Consider the following 25,664-nt stretch of genomic DNA (forward strand, 5'->3'; position numbering starts at 1 on the left):
TTGTTTGGTTTACTTGCACCTTTTCTGGCTTTCTCTTCAGGGAGAAAATTCTTACTATTCAGCAACAGATCATACCACAGACGGTACAAAGCCAGAATATAGATAATCACACCATTCTCATAGGGAGGAGCAAGCCAAAACCATATGTGAGGGAATTATTTCACACGGGTTTTGGGAAAACTCTGAAAAAAAATCTTATTTTAAGAAGAGCAGTAGCAAAGATGCTGGGAAATGAAACCATGCAAAATAGTCTAGATGAAAATAAGACACTTGAGTCTAGTCAGATGTAAGTATTTCAGATTAGACTGCAGTTTTATTTCTGCCTCAGTAGGGGAAATCCCCCTGCCTATAAAAAGCCCAAATGAAGTACCAGTCTATTGCCCATGGGACACAAGTATATTGAACAAACAAATACTGCTTTAAGTAATAACTGCTTACAAATCCTAAGGCAACAAACAGCCTTCTACTTTAACTGTATTACCCAAAGAACAAAAGAGACTAAATTCTTGCTCTCAGGACCCCACTCCCACCCTGTAAGCAATTAACACTGAATTAAAATGGGAAATTGGCTGGGCTCAGCTCCCACCTCTGGTTGCTTGCTTCTTCACCTCCTCCAGACTAGCACCTCCCCTGCTCCCCCACCCTGGGTGGGGCATCCTCCAGCAACCAAGCACCAAGGTGGATGAAGCAGGCAGAACTAATCCTCCAGAATCACCTTGCAATCATCAGCAGCTCTCTTCCAGGAAATATGGGGCTGAAGAACCAAAACATGCAACTTTGTAAAACAGTTCGACCAGATAAGAAAGAATCTTAAAAGACAGCCGGAACTTTGAAAAAAGCTGACCATGAGAACAGTGCTATACAGAAATGTGTTTATTGAGGGTGTTGTTGCCTGAGAATTGTTACCATTTCATCAGCAAAAGTGGTGGCGAAAGAAACATGTCATTATCATCGTCCCATCCCAAAATTTGGTCCATATGTCAGCACTGGTCTCTCAGCTGGTTGCTCAGCTCCTGAAGTTCAGCAATCATGTTGTCCATAGCTGTCACCTCATCAGCTATCTCACTGTGAACCTCATTACTTGTTACATCTATGAAAAGTTGCTGCACAACAAAAAGAAATACTTGTAAGTACTTTATAAATAAATACCTTTAAAAGATATGTACAGTTTCTCTCTTTCAGGGGAGAGACAAAATACAGGAAGCTCATCATCTCTATACTGCTTTTCATTATTTTGTAAACTGTGATGGTATCTCTCTCAAAGAAAAATCCATTTTGTGGCTAATAAACAGAAGTTATACACACATATAGACACACAACCTGCATATAGACCTGAAATCTGTGCCACACACCTGCTATTGTGCCAAAAGGGTCAAATCCTCCTGGGGACGTGGGGTTTCTTCTCTGACCTGACTGCCTACGCTGACTCCTGATTCCATTGAAAGTAAAGGACTTTTTCATAAAACTCAAATTAGAAGAACATCTCACATTCTGTCACTGCAGTTTATAAGCCCACCTCCTGATAAATTGGTTGTGAATTTTAATAACCATTTTCCCCAGCATCATATTCTGTTACTTCATTTTCTCCAAAACCTCAAATAAATATTTTTTTCACATTTGATGTCAAGACATGCATGGGTGGAGGCATTCACTTGTGTGTAACTAGGTTATACCACAGAAAACAAAACACTACAGAGTAATGAAGACTGTTCTTTAAAACCTTAAGACATTAATAAAGACAACAAAAAAAGCAGCTAACTCGTGAGCAATCATAGTCTTAATCTATTTAATATTGAGGCTGTGTGAGATACCACTACACAGAAATATGGGGAAGGGGGGACACCCAAACATATGTTTTCCCTTCATTATATAAAGGGAGAGTGATTCACACATCATTTGACACAATCACAAAGCCTATGTTTAGAGACAAAAAACAAAACAAGAAAACAAAAGTTGCTCTGGAGTACATCTGTGCATCAGTGTATCATCAAAACATAACAGGATAATACAGATATGTATATAAACAAAAATGTACTTTAAAGGCTTGAACTAAGGTATTCACTGTGCCTTCAAAACAATGTTGTCACTGGAATAAGAAAGATCTTACACAAAAATAGGAACATATTTGTGCTACAAGTACAGAAACTTATTTGACTTTCAGCCCAAAAACCTCACACTGGGAGTGTGACAGAAAAATTTGGTTCTTCCTGGTAAGACAGGTAAATAAATCAGGATGATATAATTACTTTCTCCTTTTAATTTTTTTTTTGTTTCTCTACACAGTTATAGAAATCTATTCAGCTAGAGACAGCCTGGGGAAGTTTCAAGCAGCATCACTCTTTGGGCTTTGTGCCCCATGTCTCCCCAAAACAGCGCTCACATTTCATGCATTTGCAAATTATGTCAGATCCAAGTGATACATTGAAACAAGGACCAGAAGAGTGCCCACTGTGCTATTTGCCACAGCATGTACAGAGCCCAGCAGGCTCTGTTCAGAAAAGAGCCCAGTAGCAGCACATTTCTGACCTGCAGCCATTGGCAGATTGTGGATGCTTCGTGAGTCTGGCACAACACAGGAGCTCAAACATCAGGAGATGGAGATCTGGAAGCAGTGACATTGTTTCACCTGTTCTACTGATTTGTTCCAATTGCATGTCCTGACTATTAAATTTTGGAATTATATGTTTTATTTTATCAGTTATTTTCACTGTTCTTTTATTCCTCCTGAAATATTAACTAGTGAGTCTGCTCTTAGCACATTTTTAAAGTACTTTTTTCAGCTGAAATTAAAAATGAAAAAAAAAAAATTCCCACACTAATATTGACTCACAGGGCAGCAAAATGAGATGCAGTCAAGCTTGGACAGGCAAACCAGTGCTAAACTGTTTGTGCATAGGATTTGACAGAAGACAACTGAGTTTTTAAACTACAACATACTTTGAACATTCAATATGACTTCAAATTCAAAGTAAGATGGCATCTTGGAAGGGATGCAAAAAAAATGCTTCATTTCTAATATGACAGTTTTCTCAGAAGTACCATAAAACCATTAGCTGCCAATAATATAGATGTTAATTTAATTAGTGCCTTTGGAACTTAAAATAGAATTTACCAGACTCATACACTCTTAATCTTTCAGAAAATTAATGATTTCTCATAATATAAGCTACCTGTACTTGTATTCATATAATTTATGTCATTTAGTGCTTTATCTACAGTAGTGCTCAGTCTATGCACCTTTTTTAAAGAAAACACAATCCTATTTTGTGAGGAACAGCAAAACATATGTTGTCTCTTTTTTCAACACATTTGAAAGTCTTACCTATGTCTGTATCTAAAAGCTGAGTTACAGATCCAGCTTGTGTTTGCTTATGCAACTTTCCTAGGCTTTTATCCTTAAAATTAAAGGACTTAAGAGAAAATGAGCCAAGTTCAGCACACTGATCACAAAGCAACACTTTGTAAGAGAAGCACACATCATAAAACTTCAGCTCTATGATTCACAGTTGCTAACTCCACAGGCAGGAAGAATCCCTCTTTAAGACAAGATATGTATTTTAACAGAAAAAGTATGATTCAAATACGATGACTTTTTCAAGTAATTGATACCTGAACTGGTAGGGTATCCACAAAAACCAGATTAAAAATTAGTCTGTCTTATAATAAATAACTCTTTTTAAAACACTCCAAGTGATGCAAAGCAATCTTGACACATCTGGGGTCTTTTCTGCAGATTTAGTTCAATTTTTCATGAGACTGCCCAGTTTATGTCATGACTACTCACATTAAAAACAGGTCTTTGAAATGACTGATTGCTTTCAAACATTCAAATCTGTTTGCTCAACATTTTAAGTAAAGTTCTATCTTACTCTAAAATGTCGATGCTGTCTCTTACACTAGTACTGCAATCAAAGCCTAGCAGGAAGAAGGGAAATAAAAGTTTATGTAAAACTGGAATCCTCAACAGCATAAGGATGAACATCATCTGATGATGCACTGCAACTGGCAGGTATTATTTGATCTATAATTGATTCAAAACAGAGAAATTCTGGCAACAGAACAAAGATTCCTAGCTATCAAACAAAAATTCCTACCTTTCTAGCATTCCTACCTTTGCCTTAGATGACAAGCCCCGTAAGTTGAGCCGAGCTGAAGAAAGTATCTGCAAAGCTTCCTGACAGTTAGATTTGTTCTTGCTGCATTTTATAGCCACTAGAATCCAAACACAGAAAGACCCCAAAACAAAAAATCACTACCACTCTAGCAATAATCTTTAAACAAAAACATTTAATTAAAGATCTTGATACCCTCTACTGACAATTTTAAATATTCCCCCAAAAAAACCAAAAAGTAAAAAAAAAGCCAAGTAATTTTGAGTAGATAACTCGAGACACAACAGGTATCTGTATCCTTCTTAAACATAAGTATCACAGAACAGGGAATAATCTTAATAAGTTTCATTCATTTCCTGACTAGCATACTCAATCAAACAATTGATGTGATGATCTGAGGACTGAGATGAACTGCAAATGCATTTTCACTTGCTTTATGAAGTTGCTAGATCATAAAATCAATTGATTCCATGTTTACCAGTCATATGTTTACTGACTCATCCTACACCATTTCTGCCGCATTCCAAGTATATTTTTGTATGCAGTATCAGGATGATACTCTCTGTTACAGGACTCCTAGTAGTAGGAATAAATACAATAGGTAAAGTAGAGTATTATTTTGCCACTAAGCTTAATAAATATTTGTTACACTCTTCATGAAAAATAAAAGGTAGAACACACCATGTGCAATGTCTATGGCTCCTTTCACCACTTCCTTAAAAGAAGAAACATCTTTCTCCCAATCACTTGATTGAATTTCACATTTATGTGCCTTAGTGAGATACTGCAGTGACTGCAAGGAGGAAAAAAAAATATTAGTAGGTCAGAAAATCAACTAGGAAACTAAAATAGTTTTAAGTATCTACAAAATTAGTGGTGAATCCAGAAAATGAATCTATCTTTACTACACTTGATTTCCTGTGAGTTGGAGTACTGTCCTCCTCTGGAGCAGTAAGCGCCAGCTGTAACACAGATGTTCTTCACCAACACTGCAGCTCAGGTATGAGAAGCATATAAAGTAACATGTGTCTAATTTTTATCTTTTAAAAATCTGTCTAGACTGATGGATGTGACCCATGTTTGCCAAGTCATCATAATTAAATACACATGAAAAACAGAAAAATACTTGCATTCACACTTCAAACAGCAAATTCATATCTAAAAAATTTTAAGTGACTACATCAAAGCTTTCTTCCTGTATACGTAATCTTGGGAAATATGCATTTTATAGATGTAGCTATTAGTTGCCATTCTGCTCTGGTTCTCAGTGTGAACAGGAAAAAAATGTAAACAATATGGAAGGATGGTCCCATTAAGGGGAAAAATAATTTTAGCAGAAGAAATTGATTTTTGCTTTTGAATTTTGTTTTCTTTCTACAGCATCAAAAACATGAAACAAATATGTGCCACAAGTTACATGGCTTAGTTCAATGACAACTCTCCAGTTTGCTTTTTTAAAGAGTTTAATATAAAATAATAAAAAAGTTTCAGTGTGGGACATACATATGAACACAGTAAAGACTTCTGATTGTGAGGGTTGTCACCCCAGAAGCTTCCACCTTCTCTCTCCCACCAGAGTTCCAATCACAATGGCACAAGTGACTGAACTGCTCATGCTGCTGTAAATGGCAATAAATGGATATTAAGTCAAACCAGAGTGAATTACTTTTTTTTTCCCATAATAAGCTAGGTTTTAACTGGTAGTAGTTCTGGCAAGCAGAGGCAAGAATTTCAAAAAGAAGGAACAACAGTTTTTACAGCAGTCTGATTTCAGTCTACATGTGTCTGAGTCAGAGCAGCAAATTAGAGGGGGGTTTGCTGACAGATGTCAAGGAGGGAAAAGAATTCAAAGTCTTGTGGGCTGTTTATTTGCACTTCTGGAACCTGGATTTATCCTGAAAGGAAACAGTTATGATCTGGGGAAAGTTCAAGGAACAGAAGGGATTCATAGCCTGGGATGGACCAGCAGGAAACTTGAAGGCTGGAAAGATTCCTCAGTGGGAAAGGTGTGGACTGGACTGCATCCAGTGTAGGGAAAAAAGAAGTAGTGAATGAGGTGGCAGTTCAGATATATTGAAGTGTGAAAGTAAATATATGCTAAGCTGAAAGCAAAAAACTCCAAAACAGAACCACAAACCCAATACTTCTGTAGTTTTGCACTAACTTGCAAACCTTGTCTGACTTAGATTCAATTTACAAAGCACCACTGTGAATTATAACTATAGACCCTAATGATTCATGTGGCATCAGATGTATCAGCAGAACAGAAAAGTAAAAAACCCCAGCAACCAAGACACTCTTTTACAATAGCCAGACATACAAGATTGTTCTTTCAAATTCAATGTTAGGACAAAATTGGTTAAATATAATTAAACCTGCACTAAATAAGGTGCAGAATGGAAAGGTAAGGAGTAAAGGTCAAATCCTACCAATTGTAAGGAGGTTTATGACACATTTAAAGGTTTGTTCCCATCTCTTTATCCTTTGATGCCACAGTATAGTAAATAACGCCCTTTTAGAATTCACTGACCTTTTGCCTAATAAATGTGGGTGGCAAACTGACTATATATCTAGAATTTCTCTACAGATACAGTTATATTCACTGAGTATCTGACTGTCCCACAATGGTGCTTGTGGCAGTAAAGCCAATAAATACTGGTTTTATCATTTTTACTTCATAATATGATATCAGAAATCAGTGATTATTTAGTGCATTGCAAATTAATTTTTGCACTCTAAATTAATATGTGTTGTGGTGGTAGGCAGTTTTGCTCTTTTATGATCTGTCATACCAGGATATTTGGATACACATATCCAAATACTTAAGCATACCTTAAGTATTTATAAACATCATTCCATTTCGCAGGCAAGCTAGACTGTGTGTTCCACAACCAGCCTGATTAGGAAACGCAGTTCAAGTACTGTCTACTCTACAAATTGAAACCATCTTTTTAGCCGGGTTAGTTAAAAATACCATGATGTAACCAGATTCTGAAATTATTACATTCATAGTATAGAAAGGGCCTCTGCTGCTTTGCATGTCTGAGTAAGAATTTGAGGATATATTACAGGATATTGCAGTGTCTGTATTTCTGCATTCTAAATAGGCCAAATCCCTTTTACTGTTCGGCTGTAAAGAAAAATAGAGAAGACAAAAGGGAGGAACTGGAGGTATAATAGACACCAACAATGACTAAACAAGTCTCTTCACAGGGCAAAGCACAAAGAGACAATGAGCAAGGCACAAATGATTATAAATTTAAGCCCACAGGAATACAATTTGTAGGCCTAACCACCTTCCTTGTTTGATATTAAGCAATCCTCCAGAGAGGCATTTTTTGCCCAGGCCAAAGGCATATCCTCATTGGTGAACATACACTGAATGCTGACCTTGTGTATTTTCAACTTCAGTGAAGATCTGATGACCCTTAATTATTTTTGAACTGTGCAAGGCTATTTGAACTTTTTGAAATTTATTACCAAATGTGAGGCACATTCAAGCATACAACAAAGTAAACACTTCTAGCAGCGCAGAGTGGTTATTCTGGAAACGCAATCGACTTAATTCCTTGGGAAGTGATAAGGACAAGAAATAGAAGTTTATATAGCAAAAACAGTGATGGGTAAAGAGAAACCAATGGTTCAACAGACTAAGGATTAAATATCATTATTTAATTCCATTTTAAGCGAATTAATGACAAAAAAATTCTACTCTGGGTACTCTAACTGTGGTGTAGATGATTTTAAGTGCATTTTCCTTTAGTGATTACAAAGAACACAGATGGCTTATGCCACTACTGGATCATGCCTTTAAGTTCCATTTTTTTTCAGATGTTGCAATATACTATCTCCTGAATCAAATATTTCAATTTAAAAAAAGGCAAAACCCACACCACCATTTGATTATAGACGTTAGACTGTTGCCAAGAAAAGTTTCAGAATACAAAATCAGGACAATACACATATGCTGTGTAGGATGTGATAGGATGTTTTGAAATGAAACACTGGTAAAAAATGTTATTTTTTTTAAAAGTCCAAGAAACTGATGTAAAACATCTTGCTCCTTTTGTGTATAACAAAAATGCGTGCTGTAGGAACATGAAGAAAATACAATGTACTTACGAAAATACTAAAAAGCAAATCAGGTCTGGAACAAGAGCATGTTCTACTTTAGCACTATAGTTCTTACCTTTTCAATATCTTCACTACTATCATTCTCTCCATTTCCATAAAGTTGGGCATAAAGTCTCCAGATTGCCCCATCATTTGTCACTCGTGAAGTGACTCTGCCCAAGAGCTCTTGCAGTTTCCCCTTCAATCCACTTGATACCTCTCCAGTACGATCTGCCAGACCATCCACTACCGCTCTGACCAGAATAGCCAGCACCTTAAAAAAGCAGGAGAGACTTGATATTTCAACTCAAGTCAACATCAGTATATATAATGTTATCTGCAATATTTGGTCTCTATTAATGATTATGTCATATGGTAAGTACAGAATTTACAAAGAAATATATAGAGTAATTCAACTGATTTAAACCTCACCTATAAGATTCTATGTTGGTGCAGGTGAAGAGGCCAAAAATCTAAGACAGAAATTTGGGTAAAGGAAATTTCACCAGAAAATATCTTATAGATATTTTCACCATCTAATACAGATATAAAAAGATCAGTAAACAGGCTGAGCCAAATTAATTCAGGTACTGGGAGACACTGGTTTTTACAGGACCTCTGTTTAACAACCTGCAGAAAGTGAAAGATGGACAGTGGATATGATGGAAACTGAAAGGCAATGGAATGCCTCCTGGTCAATTACTAGTTAATTCAGTTCCAGCAAACTCTTCTACAAATACTCATTAGTGGCCATACTTGTTGAATCACTGGCTTGCGAATGTGAGATCTCACCTGCAGAAATGCTCAGCATGGGCAGCTGCTGCTGGGAGCTTGGCTTTCCATGCAAAAACACTACATCATACCAGTCTTTTTGTCCCAAACTGGATACTGAAAACTAGAAAACTTTGCCTCAGTTTCTCCTCAGCAAAATAAGAAACAGCAAATGCAAATAAAGGCAGTAGATCATATGATGAATAAGAAGATAATAAACCCCAGAAAAGCTGTGGCTTATCAAGTGAGTAATACTTGTCCTGTGCAGTGCAGGAGACACAGAGACTGGGCAAGAAATAAGGATGAAAACCAAATGGGAGTCTCATCAGGCTTGCATTCAAGATAGACCAGTAAGAGCTGCACTAACACCTTCATGCTGGTACTTCCTAACTTGTGAGCCTGTAATTTGGCAACTTTAACGCTTCAACATTTTTGTCCACTTGATAGTAACACAATGAAATACACTCACAGCAGTATTAATAATAAGACAGTAATAAAACTAACTTCAAAGATGACCTGTGAATAGCTGCAAACCCTACAAAAACACTTCACAAATCAAGAAGCAGTTCACTGGCAGAAAGTAATGCAAAATTATGACAGCATCAAAGTATATTACACTTAGAATAAAAACATACCCAGTTTAGAACTTATGATATGTCACTTCCCCAAAATAACTTTTATTCTACAGAATGACTCACTTACAATGCATCCCAAAAAATAATGAATTTTATCAGATACAGAAAATTCTTGGCACAACAACCCAAATCAGTCAAAATGGCTGGTAATTTTATTAAATAAATCGAAGTAATACAAGAAGTGAAAACAAATATACATCTACCTGGTATCTTTTCAGAACTAATGGTATCACAGTAACATCTGAACATGAGTTAAACAACTCCCCTCTTGTCTCCCCAAAACCACAGTATCACTCATATTCCTTATAAAATGATATGACAAACTGGCAGTTCCTTCAAGAACTCTTAAAAGTCACTTAAGATAACAGAAAATATGGTCAACTATTAACAGTCCAAAAGTTCTGAAATTCATTTATATTCATAATTTGGAATATAAGGAATGAAACACCATCATTAACCAGGTCTTCAACAATGAGTTGTTAGAAAAACACCAGCAAGTGTTGATATTTCCATTACTACAGCACTGTAATAAAAAAACATAGCTGCAAGAAAAACACTAAACTATGCTCACTTTTGACAAGGACCTAGAAATGGTCCTGAGGATTCAAACACAGATGTATGACTTCGCGATCAATTTCTCAGTTTAACCAAACTGTTAATCGAAGTCCAAAATGTTAGTTCACGTGAATATCATATATAATCATTGAAAGTTTTAAAGCCAATGATATTTTGTTTGTACATGAAAAAAAAAAAGAGTTTCCTTAATCAGTAGGATGTAGCATCTGTAAAATTAGCCCTATTCCCATAGAGTCTTGACTTTGCTTACACTTCTATCACAATAATCCATTTCCTTTTTTTGTAATCCATCATGTAAGCTTTGGCACTACAGCAGTTAAAATGAAACTAGTGTCAAGACCCAGATTAAAGGGTCCATTAAACAGCAATGAATCATTAATGCCTGGTTGTCCACACTCATTAAATAAAGTTATTTCAAACTGTAAGTGAATTGTACTAATAATCCAAAAGTATTAGCAGCATAGCAGAGCTTTGCATTTTAGCTTGCCATGTTAAAATCTGTATCTTTGAGAGATTTTAAACTGCCATACACACGAAACTAGTACAGCAATGCTTTGTTGGCCCAAGATCCCAAACAAGCAGTAGAGGATTTTTTTGGTTAGTTGGTTTTCTTCATGCCTCTTTTAATGAACTGGGCACCATATGACCAGAGAGTTCATGTTTACTATGACATCACACCATCTGCATTTCTCCTCCTCCTTTGTTTTTGTGAATAATGTGTTTACTACAAACTGAACAAAGACACCGTGAGACAAAACCTTAGAAATAAACCAAGTAATTTATAAATACAGCGATTTTCATCAGTTACTCTCATTTCACAATTGTTCTCCCAACAACTCCTTTCATACAAGAATTCTCTTGGTCATACCATTTCAGATGCTTCACTAAAACTAACAGAACTTGACAGTGCTGAAGAAAGATGAGAACCCTCAGATAACAGACTCAAACCAACAAATCTGCAGTCTGTGAGCTCTTTCTATTCCCCTTCCAAATTAAGGATTTTATTGTCAAAGACAATTGTCATTATTGAGCTACTTAAATGAAGTAGAGCTCAAGAAATTATTAATTCCTACCCTGCTTTTCAAAATCCCCACGGAACATGCTCCTGTGGCCTTTAGTTAGAAATGGTTTGGCAACATGAACTGCTGAAATGAGGATGTTACTTGATGGAAAGGGTACCAGAAAAACTTTGCTAGAATCTCAATAGCACAGAATTACAAAGTGGAATCCTTTGTCCATACTTCTGTATTCATAATCTTTGACGGCACATAATGAAGATATGGTTTCTGAAATACTGTATCGAAACAGTTTTTCCAACCACAAAATAACTTTATCATTCACAAGACTGCAGCACTCCAAGTAAGAAAGGTTGATTGCCTCCATAAGCACACATGTGATAGAAATTAGTATAATCAGGAATTACAGAAACGTTCCAAGTACATTTACTAGCTCATACCAATAATTCAGAGACCAAATTGATTATTATAATAGGTAAGGCTTTCTCCTTGGGTACTTTTTAGTGACTGATTTACTAGTGAAAACTACAGATAATTCAGTTAGTCTTTATATTTTATTACATAACACATATATTGAAGGTTTTCAAGGTATATTTCTCAGCTTTGTGAGAAATATAAGTAAAGACACATGAAAATGAACAACCAGTAAGGAGGGAAGGTAAAAAAGTGCGCTTTTTACATTTATATGCAATAGTAGCAAACTGAGACTTTTGAAACTGTCCGTTGCTCTAATCTTTTACTGCATTGCTGCTCATTTATAAAGAGCCCTTTATCTTTTCCTTGTCCAATTCTATCTATAGAATCTGTGCGTACATATCTTCAAGCTTCACGATATCATGACCTCAGAACCTTTGCCACAGGGATGGCATTGTTAAGTAACTAGAAGAGCACAGAAGCAAAATTTCCCAAATCTGTGTGCTGTACTCAGAAGACTGGCACAAAGGACAAAAAATGGCCTAACAGAAATCACCAATAGGAATCTGAATGCTTTACTATTATTAGAAGAAAAATATGACTTCATGCTATTCCGAAATAAAATTAAAACGTCTGATGTAGCTACAGAAATCAAGGGCATTTCAAATTGCATATTCAATTGCACACTTGTAATCGATACATTCAGTCTCACAAGAGGAATTCTGCAGCAATGATTATGCTAAAAGCAGTTGGTTTTCACAAAGAACTGGAATCCATAACTCAACTTGTTTCTTCCAGTCCTTTGTGTGTTTATTTTTGTAAAAATTCCTACCTTGTTTCTCACCATTATGTCATGTAGCTTAGTAGTCTATCAATTAAAATCTATGATGACTACAAATACTAAATATAACCTAAGAGAAGATCATACTATGTTGAATGGAAATGATGGTGTATGTTTTAATTTACTCATGTTCATGATTTCACATTCTCAAAATACAATTGCACAAGATGGTTACAGATCATCCCTATTCCAAATAGTCCAGTGGGAAAAAAGGAGAGGCTCACCAATTAATGGTGAACTTTGTAAACAATTTCAGCAGAAGCTTTTATTTTATCTGCTTTTTTGTTTTGATACAGAAATACTCTCCTCTTCCTTGTAAGATAATTGTTTCAAGCCTGAAATTCTCTAATCAGACGCTGAGGTTTTTCTTGGCAACTAGTAAAACCCTCCTAATTGAGGCAACTGTATTAGAAGTTACAATGAAACCCATAAAACACTTCACTTATCAGAGGCCAAAGTTAAAATTAAGCAATATCCTTAAATCTCTTAATAAAATATATTGCTTAAAATTTGACAAATAACATTAATAGGCATCCGTATCATCTCAAAATATCTCAAGTGGGCAAATATATGTAAAAACCTCTACTCCTAGTCAGCTGTCAGTCTGTTTTAAATAATACAGTAGACCACCCCTAAAAATGCTATTTTAAGTAGCATTTGAGAAAAAAATTAGTTGAAAAAGCCAACCATCTACAAGATGCTCCATGACAGGCCCCACCAGTACTACAGTACTCTAGCTGCCAAACACACTAATCTTTACCACACATAACACAGTTTTCCACTGACACTCTTTAGTGCTAATGTTTAATGTTTAGCTATATCAAACCTGAAAGATTTTATTAATACAGAATGTTATCCTGTGCATGACTGGCTTTACTAGTAATAAGCATTGCACTCATGTACAATTTATTATTAAAAAGTAATGTGAAAAAAATATTTAACATCCCTGTCCCCCATGACCAAATGAGATGTTTCCACAATTTTAACTAATTCTATCTGCTCTCTCTCCTCATCACTGGACTCAAATTCCCAAGATCCATGAAAGCTAATTCCTCTCTTTTTATGGAACAAGAAACAAAACATTCTTCTGGGATCCATGAGCAGCAGCAGCTGGTTCCTCTTACCCTGGTACTACACAATCTCCCTAAGAGCTCATAAGCTCTTCAACCAGATCTGTTAATTTTGCAAAAGCTCTTGAAGGTGTTTTATTATTCTCCTTGAGAGATTCTTTGGCTTGCCTTTCAGATTCACCTTGCCAGTTTCACTGAGTGTGCAGAACCCTGCTAGGATCAGCACCTGGTTTTAGGCAAGGCTGCATCCCAGCTGACACTGTTAAGGTAGGTTCTCTGGATTTTGTCTAGAGCATACATTTACAAACACAAAATTTAACTGAACTGAACTACAGTGAAAGAGAAGCAAAATACCTGTTTTATTTTTCTTTGTCTTGGTTATTAGGAATCAATATTATGACCGTAATGCATTCCGTTCACTTTCAAAGGCTCATTTGTGGAATTTTCCAACACATGGAAAAAGCTTCCCTTTCTTTAATCTAAATAATTGATATTATTTCTAACACCAAGATATGCAGGAACAATATGGAAAGATGAGATTGGGCACTGCATTTTATACAAAAATAGGTCTTGAAACTGCAAGGCTCACGTGTGTGCTTTCACAAAGTCTGACGCAATTGGGATGCAAAGGTTTTTAGTTTTGTCCAGTTTCATTTTAAATATTTATTCTCAGAGTCCAAATGTCCAAAACCTTAATCACTTGCCTACGTAACTTCATTGGCACATGCACTATCATTACTGATACCACTATCAGCAGTTATCAGCAATCTCTCTGTCTCTGAACAAAAACTAGTGAACATATAGGATGACTAAATATGAAAATTTCCCCACCTGTGTATCCTTGTATTTTTCTCTTAAGTCCATGAGCCGGTGATAAGCTTTAATTGCTTCTGAAAACTCTCCAACGTCTGTACTGGTGAGAAGATAGTTCTCCCATATTTGCCAGTGCTCATAGTTGCACTTGAGAGCTTCTTGGAGGGTTCGAAATGCTTTGATCCTAATCAATAATAAAAGAATAACAGAAATTATTAGAGAAGATTTCTACACTAAAATCAGTTGGCATAGCATCAACTAAAAAACTGCTTATTTAAAAAATCCCATTTAGAACACAGTGCCATGCAAAAGCTATTGCTCATAATTTACAATACTGATAATTCCTTAATCTCTCTTGCAAACTATTTTGTATTAGTTCATACACAACAGTACACTCTGTAGTTCGAACTAGGTAACTTCTCTTAGTTCTTATAACTTTTTTTTAAAACAAAAATTTATCATAATTTTGCCATCTATGTCAATTTTTTCCTTTCCAAATTTTTAACTGGAACCATGAGAAAACAATCTTCCTCATGCTGCTTTAGTAACACACATTAAAAAATTAAAAATCACTGAGTTCATGACAGGTGCAGAATGGTATTGACTTATTTAATCACACATTTTTTAATCATATTTATTTTAAAGATTTACACATGGCAAACATGCATATGCATTGCACAGAAGCCCATCATTTTCAACCATTTTTATCCTTGGGTCAGCTGGAAGGTTTACTTACACCCTCTAATCCCTGATGCTGTGCTGCTCAGTACAAATGTGTCAGAATGGCCCCAAACAGTACTGGAGTCCTCCAATCTGACCCATCTCATACTGACAGTAGAGAGTGTTACGGAATAAAGGTGGACACCACAATTCCTATAAAATCATCATCAAGTTACAAAGCATCTTTAGTTTTTCATATGCATCCACTGCAGTCAAGTCTTGACCATTTCCTTACCAAAGGAAAGCAGTAATGCCATCCTCTGATAAGAAAATGCCATTTGAAGCATGTGTTGGTAAGGTTTGTGAGCCTACTGTTTAAAGCCTTCAACATACTACCAAAAGTTGCAATAAATTTGAAACTTTAACCCTGCTAGAGAATTGGAATGATACATTTCTTTCTAAGAGACTGAAGTTGGACAGTCACACTCTCAGTTGGACAGTCATGATATGTAAAAAACCACAAAGGAATGGATTCCTTTAAATTAAGACTTGAAATGGAACTGTCCTAGGCTGGTAAAAAAATCTTCTTTGGTAAGGCATAACAATACATCTCTTCTTAGTAAGTATCATATAAAGATGGCCTGTTATCAAAATATGCAGTTCACTTTCTCTATGTTGCTTGACTAAGTTGTTAAAAGAGCTTTCTCTGAAGAAAGACAGCCCAAAGAAATTGTTGGTTGAGTTTCCAAAAGAGGGTCCAAGAGAGTGTAAACATCCCAGCCAAGTCAATGTAATATCTAAGTAGTTGATCAGGACATGAGAAGTTTGAAATAGCTTGGTCAGGGAAAAATGTAAATAACTGCCAATCTCAGGCCATGATATTAAGAGTTATCAAATACACAAAAAGAGAGTGGATTGATAGAGCAAAATTATTTAAGGAGAACAGGTCATTTGGCATAACTACAGCAGAACAGTCCACATGCAGGATCTTCCCATATCCACTCCCCTTTTCTCTCTCTTCTGATATATTGATAGGTGTGATCCTGATGTATAATTGTGCAAATAGTTGAGTCTTCTCCACTGTTAACAATCTCACTAAGGGATTTCAGATCCGGATTTTACTAGATTAAATTAGAAAAGAACACTGTCCTGTTCCTTCTGTGGATTTTGCAACAATGGAAGTTGGGTTCTGCCAGAGCTCTCTGACAGGCTTAAAGGTGCTCTGCCTTGACTCATGTATTGTTTCCGCAACTGCTCTTCACCATCTGTAGGGTTAGTCTGTATCATCTCCCCTACCCTCCTGAAAATCAGTAAGCTATGAGGAGGGCAGATGCCAGTAAGATGGAAATGTGAAATGTAGTCAAGATAGCAAAGGGATAGAAATAGTATTCCACAAATCATCACTCTTGCTATGGAATAAAATCCTCTAGGATTCGCAAAACAAATCCCCTGTGTGTTTAACCCATCACATAATGATGGTGTATTCTTAACCAGTTAAGTAAATTCATACCCAGACAGGTAACAGTAGGCAGCCCAAATGCATTACCTGGTCTTGGAAACCAGGCATCTTTCATATGAAGGACAGCGGGCCAGTCCCAGTTTATTCTGAGAAATGTGAGACCTATATTTCAAAGACCTCCTGGCAAACAGAGTAGTTTTTCTAGTAAACCAAAGCATGGAGTCTGTTTTCATCACAATTAATTTTTCTGGAGGAAATTCAGAATACACAAAACTTGTGGAGTCTTAAAAAGCAAACAACCCCAAAAATCAACAAAACCCCTGTCCTTTGGGTGTTAGCAAGTTGCTTGCATACACTTTTCAAAAAAAATGTACTTATGCTATATTTGTCTGTTGTATGAGACTCTGCCAAGCCTTGGCCAAATCCACAATCTATGAGTGGCGGCCTGAATTAAAAGCCTGTTTGGAGTAAAGCAGAATTTTTTTTGAGGGAGTGAAAGAAAGCTATTAACTTAAATATCTTGCTTTTGTTTTCTTCTTTTTTTAAATCCTCACTCCACTTAATTTTTTTTTCTTCTGGCAGGCTTGAAAAATAAGAACTTATGTATCCCCACACAAATTATTTAAGTGTACTGTTATAGATATTCTCTGTTTGAGAGAGTTAAACTAGCTCTCACAGTCTTGACCTATAAGTGACTACACAAATAATTAAAGAAGTTGCTATTCCACAGCAAGTATAGGCCACACTCAGCTATCAACACGTAATACTCACTTAAAATTTACTGCCCATTGAGTCCTATCTCACATGATTCTTGTGGGAAAAAAAGCTCAGTAACATGCCCCCATTTATTGCTTTTGTTACCATATCAAATAGGTTACAAGTTCTGTATGTACTTAGCATATTAGATCACAAGAGTAGATTAAGAATAATAAAATTAAACCAGTAAACTGAAATGAATCACTCAGTTTCTCAGCCTTGTAGCAGATTAACAGACAGAAAATGATTTTGATTAAAAATACTTTCATTAAACAAGTAAAAGCCAGTACACTAAGCATCTGACATTTTGAATTGTATGGAAAAGAAGGAACAACTACCACATGAATTGCACATACTCCAGGCACTGCTGAAGACAGAGGAACTACTGAAAAGTTAAAACAAACTCTTGCTTTCTATTACTTTTTAGCCTTGTGTAGTTATTCTGATACTTCATTTTCTCCTCCCTCCTGCTCCCATTGTATGTTTATAACTTTACACTTTTACGCAAGTTTACTATTCTTTCTCTCTTTTTTTACTTTGCTTTCAAACAATGTAACCATATAAACAGATGTCAGATTTCAAGCAAGGTTTTTAAAAATAGTTTATCTTATTCTTTTGTTTCATTCTTGGTAAGAAGTTATAATGTGAAAATTCTTAAATATTAAATTCTTCCAGGTAAACTTTTATTACATTGCGTTGAAATACAAAATACAAAATAAGAGTGGCAGTCCACTTAGGTGAAAGCTTCTTGTATGAAACATTAGTTTTGAAGGAAAAGAATCAGCCAGCTAGCACGTGTACAGATTTCCATCTGTTTTTGTATACAAAAACAAAACTGTCTGGTTTTCCCTTAAATCTACTGAGGAAAATATCCAATGAAATTACATAGGTCTGAATAAATTGTTTGCTTGAAATGGACCTATCTTCTTAACTTCATGGTCGAAGTAGTTTTTATTATTCATCTTTATTATGAAAATTTTGCACTAGTTTTACTTACTACATCATAAATACTTCTAACAAGAAAAAAGGGCAGAGAGAGGCTGCTACTTGTATAAAAGTTACAAAATTATTTCCTATAAAATAAAATAGTTACCGGTAATTCAACCTGGGAGAGAGAACTGAAGGATTGCAAAATAAGAGTTAAGCACCTTATAATAATAAAAAACTCAATGTCAAATAAAAGGAAACCACAGTTATTTGTTTTGGAAGCAATATCTTCCAATTCTTTTGATGTACTTACTTCTGTTTTAATCTGATATAAGCAGTTGATAAATTGTTCCAGGCCTCAGCATTCTAGAATGATAAAAGGAGAAATATCAAAAAAATTACTCACTTATATTGTGCTTATTTGATAAAAATACATAAGTGAAACTACTGCCAAACATCATTGATTTTGCTAATCACACATATTGACACATACCTTCTACATGGCAGTTAAAACATTGCATTGAAATATAAATGATTATATAAAAATTGAAATATATAAATATTTGGCTACATCAGCAACAATCAGGTATATAAATATCAATTAACTGCCCTGTGGTTGCAATACACTAAGTCAGTTCTTGCCTTCAGTCTCAGCTGTAAACAGGCATCCTCTTCTAGCATCTAGCTGGGATGGCTGGAAAGGTCAGTGCTTCACTAGACTAGCTGGTCAACTTCTCACTAGCTGGAAGCTACTTAAACTGCACCACTCTCTGTTACTGGACAAAAGTGATCTGATGTCCCCTAATGCACCTCAGGTAAAACCAGCAGAGATGAGCAGAGATGATTCCTGCCCTTTGCCTGACACTGCTGTAAATGTGAAGCCCCATCACTGAATTCAGCAAGTTACAACTAGAAATTATTTGAAGAATAGGGTCTGAGCACTGCAACGAAATGTACTCTGGTACTGAAGGCTATCCTAAAGCTTAAGGAGCATTTAACTCATGCTGGGAAACCTTTCTGAGACTTAATTCATTAAAATGGTCACTACATTGCTACAGCTGCAGACATATAAAGACAGGTTTTGCCTCCAACTGAGAGCCAGTCCAGCACCTTTTACTCATAAAAAACCCACCACTTAACCCCTTGAGAAGTCAGCTGGCTTGGTCATATGAATACAATTAAATACAGGCCCTAGAGAGATAATTGAACCCAGTTTTAGTATCTACTTGGAAGTAAATTTACTGCACTGAACAACAACAAAAAAACCAATATATAAAGTAAGAATTCCATTGTTATCTGTATGTACATTTTTTCCCCTAAGGAAGTTATTGCATTTTATAATAAAGAGAAAAGAATACTCTGTCACCTCTCACTGCTTTCTCATTCTTTTCTCAACAGTTTCTATTGAGTAGATGGCATTAACTCTAGGCGAGCAACAAGCTGACAGTCAGGCCTTCTGGCAAAAGTATTATCAGTGTATTTCTCAGGTAATTCAGCTGGCACCTTCACTGTCTCAATGCACATTCAAACAACAGTATTGTACACATGCATGCCCTGCATCCTGAAAATATGGCTAAGCTCCATTCTCCCTGTGCTCCTAAATTATACAGTTACAAATTTACTTGTTACAAGTGAACTTTTTTTTTTTCAGGAGAATTTTATTACTTAGAGAACTAAATATTTTAATACAATTTTTGTTTTATCTCTTTACAGCTCTCCTCACAATTTAGTCATTCCCATTTGTCTGTTTTAGCAATGTGAGCAAGCATAAAGGAATTTTTCAAATATATTTTAACATTCACACACACATACTTGGACAAAGTTAAATACTGGGTAAGTATTTTTATGATGCCTTATGACAAAAATATATCCTTCATGAACAAGCTTAATTTATTCAAAGGGCTAAGGTTTAAACAAGTTTTTTTACTATTGCTTTGTTTGTAATGAAAACATCCTTGCTGCTTTTAGATAAGCCATCTGAATCATTTGTTCAAAAGCACATACATCTGGTTCCAATGTCACACAGCGCTGAAATGCTTTGGCAGCACCTTCATAGCCTTCTAAAGCAATGTATGCACAGCCCAAGGAAAACCATACACCTAGCTGGAGAGAAAAAAATAATGGTTACCTACATACATGGATATTTCAGCACAAAAGAAATACTTCGCCCAGGGAGAACACACAACTCTTGTTGATTTTTACCCATCTTCAGCTATGATAGTATTGTACTGGAAAAATAGCATCCTGTGTGCTGATTAAAGAAAAACTTTAGGTTCAAAGTTTTAATAAATATGGATAAACAAAGGTGTTGACTGCATGAAGACCACTTGACCATTTGTAAAGTGCTCTTTAACAGTCCATTTTCATTTACAGAACAAAGGGATAGTTATTTAGAGGTTTGCATATTTTGCTTTCATTTGTAAAAAATCCACACTCACTTTATACTATTATAATTAGGTCAGATGATAAACACTAGGCAATGTTTTTCAAGGTAACCACATTTTACAGAATACATCTCAAATGACCAAACAGGATCAGTTCAAAATTACAGCTCTTTCTACTTGTCAGAAGATCAACCATCTCAAGTTTCTATTGTGATGTTTAGAGATAGAAATGTACTTAAATAACGCCTTGAACAGAGAACGGAACTTTACCAGTTCAGTAATCTTGCATTTATAGTCTTTAGTTGTAACAATCAAATATCTTTCATCAATAAAGAATCAACCAGGGAGGAGAGCTAAGCACCTTTCTTCTCCATTCCCCCTTCTCAGGGAGCTGTAGAGAGCACTGAGGTCACGTCTCAACTTCCTTTTCTCCAAATTAGACAAGCCCGCTCCTCTCAGGATGTTCCTTCCTGTCAGCCCTTTTTCCAGCTTTGTAGACTCCTCTGGATGCTTTCAAGGACCTTCACATCCTTCTTAAATTGTGGGGCCCAGAACTGCACACAGTGCTCAAGGTGGGAACTGCAGTCAGCAGGAAAATCCCCTCTTCTGACCTGCTGGTTGTGCTGTGTTTGATGCATCCCAGGATTCACTGCCCTCTTGGCTGCCAGGGCTCACTGCTGGCTCACACAGAACTACTGTCCAGTGGTACGATGTGTGAGAATGGTACAAAGCTACACCAGGGGAGGTTTAGACTGGACATTAGGAAGCATTTCTTTACCTAGAGCGCAATTAGACACTGGAAGAAATCTTCCTAGAGGTGTTTGATGCCCCAAGGCTGTCAAGTGTTTAACAGGCATGTGGTCAATGCCCTTAAAAATGTGCTTTAACTTGGTCAGCCCTGAACTGGTCAGCAGTTGGACCAGGTGATCATTGCAGGTCCCTTCCAATTGAAATAGTCTGTTCTACTCTAAATAGTATCCAATAATGGCATAAATTACAGCAAAATAAATTTTCATAGCTCTTCAACAGCAAGTTCCTGATTTGCCACATAGTTAATCCTCAAAGAGCTGCAAGCTAACCAGTATTACCTTTTATAAAAGTTTCGTAATTCAGAAAATTATTAAACCCTAAGTACATTAACAGAACATTTTCTGACAGCATTATGCTTTTTAAATGCATGAAGTCAAAACAAAACAGGACATCTTATAAGGTGTTGCAAAATCAGTCCAGGTACTACCACCCTACTGCAATAAATTCAGCCACTTCTCCATGCTATATGCCAAGGTCAAAAAAAACCCAACAGTTTTTCTTGGGAAGTTTTTTTGAGAGGGACAGAGGCTGGGAAAAGGAAGATGGAAAAACAGGTTACATTAACTCCATATTGCACAGCAACATATTACTTCTTGAGGTGTCTGTTTAATGTTTATATTCTCTTGTGTTTTGGGTACTAGTTCTGAAGTAACCAACTCGGATAACTCAGGTCTCCTTAGGAAACCATAACAACTATTTAAACACAAAAATATTACCCTAAACATTTTTTCAAATCAGGGATTTTAGAAGGTTGAGGATAATGCTGTTGGCTCATACACAAAGAGTTTTTACCTCTACAGACTAATTGCAAACTGCAGCAAAGATTCTTACAGTTCTCTCCACTTCAAACTCATTTTTCTGTCTCTGAAACTCAACTTATATCTGCTTCTGACTTAAATGTTATAAAATTTATAATTAATCTGCTTCAAAGCTTAGATCCCAGAATACAAACACATGACATTGATCTTTGTCAGACCCTGCAGTCTGGTGGGCAAGCTTCATGATACAAAGAAAAGAATTGAACAAACTTTTGATTATGAGGGTGTAACTGGATGGCCCATCCCTGGAGCATGTGGATAAATAGGTGAAGACAGAATTAGCAACTACATCTGGCCTGGGCAAACATGAAAACCTACTTTTCAGCATTGTCAACCTGTCACTTTCATGATTCATAAACCTATCAATCAAAGAAGAAACTCCACATGAAGAGAAAACTACGTTTCTCAAATTTCAGAGGGCAATCCTAATAGCAAATAACCATATAGTCAATCTAATTTTTTAAGGCTCTTTTGTCCACCAGCATTCCCACATGGCTGCTATCTCATTAACTCCCCTTTATATTCTTTTTAGGTCAGTAACTTCTGGACAGGAAAAGCGGGGGCAGAGACCAGAGCGATCAAGTATGAAATAGAAGGTTAGTTCCAACTTTATAGCTCAGGATACAAGTTGAACAGTGCTTCTGTAAAGGGTGCAAAGAAAAACAGTCACTGCCCGTCTTATAAATCTAATAAGCAACAGCAGCACATTCTCACTTCTGAACTGTGCAGGCTTTCACCACTGGAGAACTGACCATGTGAGCTCTTTGAACTCTGGAATTGTTTGTCAAGCCTTGCAAGATGCTCGTAGTGAAAGTACAAGAGAAATGAGTCTGCCATCCACTGTCATGTACTAGAACAAATAATTTTGTGAGCAGCAGTGCTAATGAACACAAGTTTCAGGTATATTTGAACTGCAAGGCTTTAATTTTTGGAATACACAAAGACCGATTGAGTGATTGGCTTATATAGCAAACACCTACTTCAATGATCTCAACCACACTTGACTGGCTGGCTAAAAAGTACACAAGGTTAAAGGAGGGTTGAGAGAGAATGATTTTATCCATTACATATTTTGGAGAATCACTTGATGCAGTCTAAAAGTCTCTTCCTTCAGAAAGGTTTCTAATAATCAAAAAAATTTAAAAATTCTTTGTAATGGGGAGTCTTTGTTTACCTGATAGATTATTCACAATTCTGGGAACAAGTTAATAACTTAATTATTATTTTCCTTGTGGCAAAGTCCTTGCATTCAGAATCAATTTCCACTCTGCATTTGACCCACAATATGCCCTGGAACAGGAAACAATTCATTCCTGTAGTCACAGAATACAGACAGAATTTAGGAGATGGTTATGTCAATCTGCACTATCTAGCTGCTCAATCTGTTTGTTTGAAACAATTCAACTGAATCTTAAAAAGAGCTTCCTAAGCAACAAGAGGAGGAAATGTTCACTTTCCTATATGGACTGGCCTATTTTTCTTGGATTTCCTTTCATTCTAAACTTCCTTTGGATAGGATACAAAATAAAAAAGCATTTCAGCAGAATACTTCTCAGTTTTGACCCTGTAGGCCATCTCCTGAAGCCCTTTATTATCTGGAAGTCCTCTTGATTTAAATAAAATTCCTATCTGAGTAATATATATTTCGTGGGCATTTTTGGTCATTTTATTTTCCATTCTAAAGATGTTTGTATGTTATATGGAGTTCATTTGAATAAGAATAGGATTCTGATTCATTGGAATAAAATACGTCAGCAAAATACAAAAAAGCTTCATGAAAAGGACTTGAAAGGATGGAGGCATTTGAATTTTTTCTAAAGCAAAAGTCCAGTTAGTCATATGGAGCTTAAAACAGCAGCTTCAGCAGTGTTCTTTGAGGGGCAAAGAACAGAAGGAGGAATACACTGCTTTTGCATGGACCTAGAAATAGCTTTGAGGAGAACAATTTATACACATAAACAACAACAAAGCTTTTTTAACTTCTGAAGACCTTCCACAGGTTGAACCTTATTGGGGTGGGATCTAGCATCTGAGAAACTGAAACAAGATCACAAAAGTTGCCTGCAGAATAGCTTGCAAAATCAGCAAGAGAAACCAGCCTCATCAAAAGAACTCTTTTCACTGTGGTTTCAATTTTGATGCATTACTGTAATAGAAGTTAATGTCATCACAAGCATAAAACAGCGCTTCTCAGTGACTCCAGAAAAAGACAGACCAGAACACTCAAAAAACATTTCTGTGAAATACAGGGATGAGAGTTTGTAACTCAAAGCCAGGGCAAACTCAGATAGGGTGAAGGGAAACTTTCATTAAAATCTGCATTCTTTTTGTAATTGTTAGAGATGAAGCCACTGCAAATTAATATTTACCATGAAATAAATCATGAACCATGTATAAAGTACATGGTTCATGATTTATTTCATGGTAAATATTAATTTGCAGTGGCTTCATCTCTTTGAAATTTCTTTGAATGAGCTCTACAGGCGAACATTTACCTGCATGCAAAGACCTGGATGCAAAAGGATGTCTTCATTTCATACTACCATTTTTAGCCAGTCTTCCAAGTACACGGTGAAAATTTTGCTAAGAATAGTAATAAACTGTTATTTTGGTAACTGTGCCTAGAACTGTCTTTTAAAGAAGTGTCATCATTCAAAACTGAACACATGAACTACAACCACAGCCGTATGTGCATAATTTCCCAACCTGCATAGGGTTGATCTGTACTGAACGTTCAAAGCACTCCACACATTCCCTGAATTCCCGATTGCGGAGATGGAGGAGGCCTTTGGAGCGCTGGGCGCGGGCACTGCGGTGCCTGGAAAGCTCCCAGGCCTTGTCGTAATACTGATGGTCTTTAAGAACATCACCAAGCAAACAATATAATCCTGGTGTTTCCTTCTTCTCTAACTCCCGCCTGAGTATTTCTTCTGCCTGTTAAAGAGCAAAGAGAAATCAATACATAATGAGACCATTTATTTTCAGTTAATTACCTACGTGAACAAATACTGCTGTAGCACCTTCCAATCATCCACTGAAGATTAAGAAGTAGGGCTAGTGAGGAAACGGAATCTTCATCCAACACAGCACCAAAGATAAAGTCTAGAAAGAATCTGGTTCCAAACTGATGTTTAAAACATACTTGAACATAATATGGTGGCTTTTGGTTTAACACACCAAGGAAAATTAAACCATAAAAACAAGCTTACTCCTTTATTTACATCTTAGGTATGTATTCTGTCCCAAGAATAAATATCAGTCCTGGACATCAAACCTACACCTAACTCACAGTAATGCAGTATCAGCACCATCAAGGTATCTGCGATTCTAGAAGTTTATAATTTTTTACATGTCCTAGTAAGTATTCCTGCCACGACTCTCCTTCCCTTTCCTCTAATTGCCCTTTTCTGAAAATAATGATTTCCATTCTATTGTGTCTCACATTGACTTTCATACTGTTGGTTGTGGAAATGCCATGCTTTTATATAA

General features: G+C 36.2%; 1 protein-coding gene across 1 annotated transcript in view; it reads right to left on the reverse strand.

Annotated features, from left to right (window-relative positions):
* Positions 1-860: 860 nt before the first annotated feature.
* The window catches only part of TTC27 (tetratricopeptide repeat domain 27), a 114,275-nt gene continuing 89,471 nt past the window's right edge, over positions 861-25,664 (reverse strand). Inside the window, exons 13-20 of the mRNA XM_068185296.1 lie at positions 24,882-25,109; positions 20,168-20,266; positions 18,477-18,529; positions 14,380-14,545; positions 8,302-8,499; positions 4,794-4,905; positions 4,112-4,212; positions 861-1,103 (exon numbers count right to left, since the gene is read on the reverse strand). Of these exons, the coding sequence (XP_068041397.1) occupies positions 981-1,103; positions 4,112-4,212; positions 4,794-4,905; positions 8,302-8,499; positions 14,380-14,545; positions 18,477-18,529; positions 20,168-20,266; positions 24,882-25,109 (1,080 nt within the window). The 3' untranslated portion in view covers positions 861-980. The remainder of the gene's footprint in view (positions 1,104-4,111; positions 4,213-4,793; positions 4,906-8,301; positions 8,500-14,379; positions 14,546-18,476; positions 18,530-20,167; positions 20,267-24,881; positions 25,110-25,664) is intronic.

The sequence above is a fragment of the Anomalospiza imberbis genome, chromosome 3 (assembly GCF_031753505.1).
Source record: "Anomalospiza imberbis isolate Cuckoo-Finch-1a 21T00152 chromosome 3, ASM3175350v1, whole genome shotgun sequence".
Classification (NCBI taxonomy): domain Eukaryota; kingdom Metazoa; phylum Chordata; class Aves; order Passeriformes; family Viduidae; genus Anomalospiza; species Anomalospiza imberbis.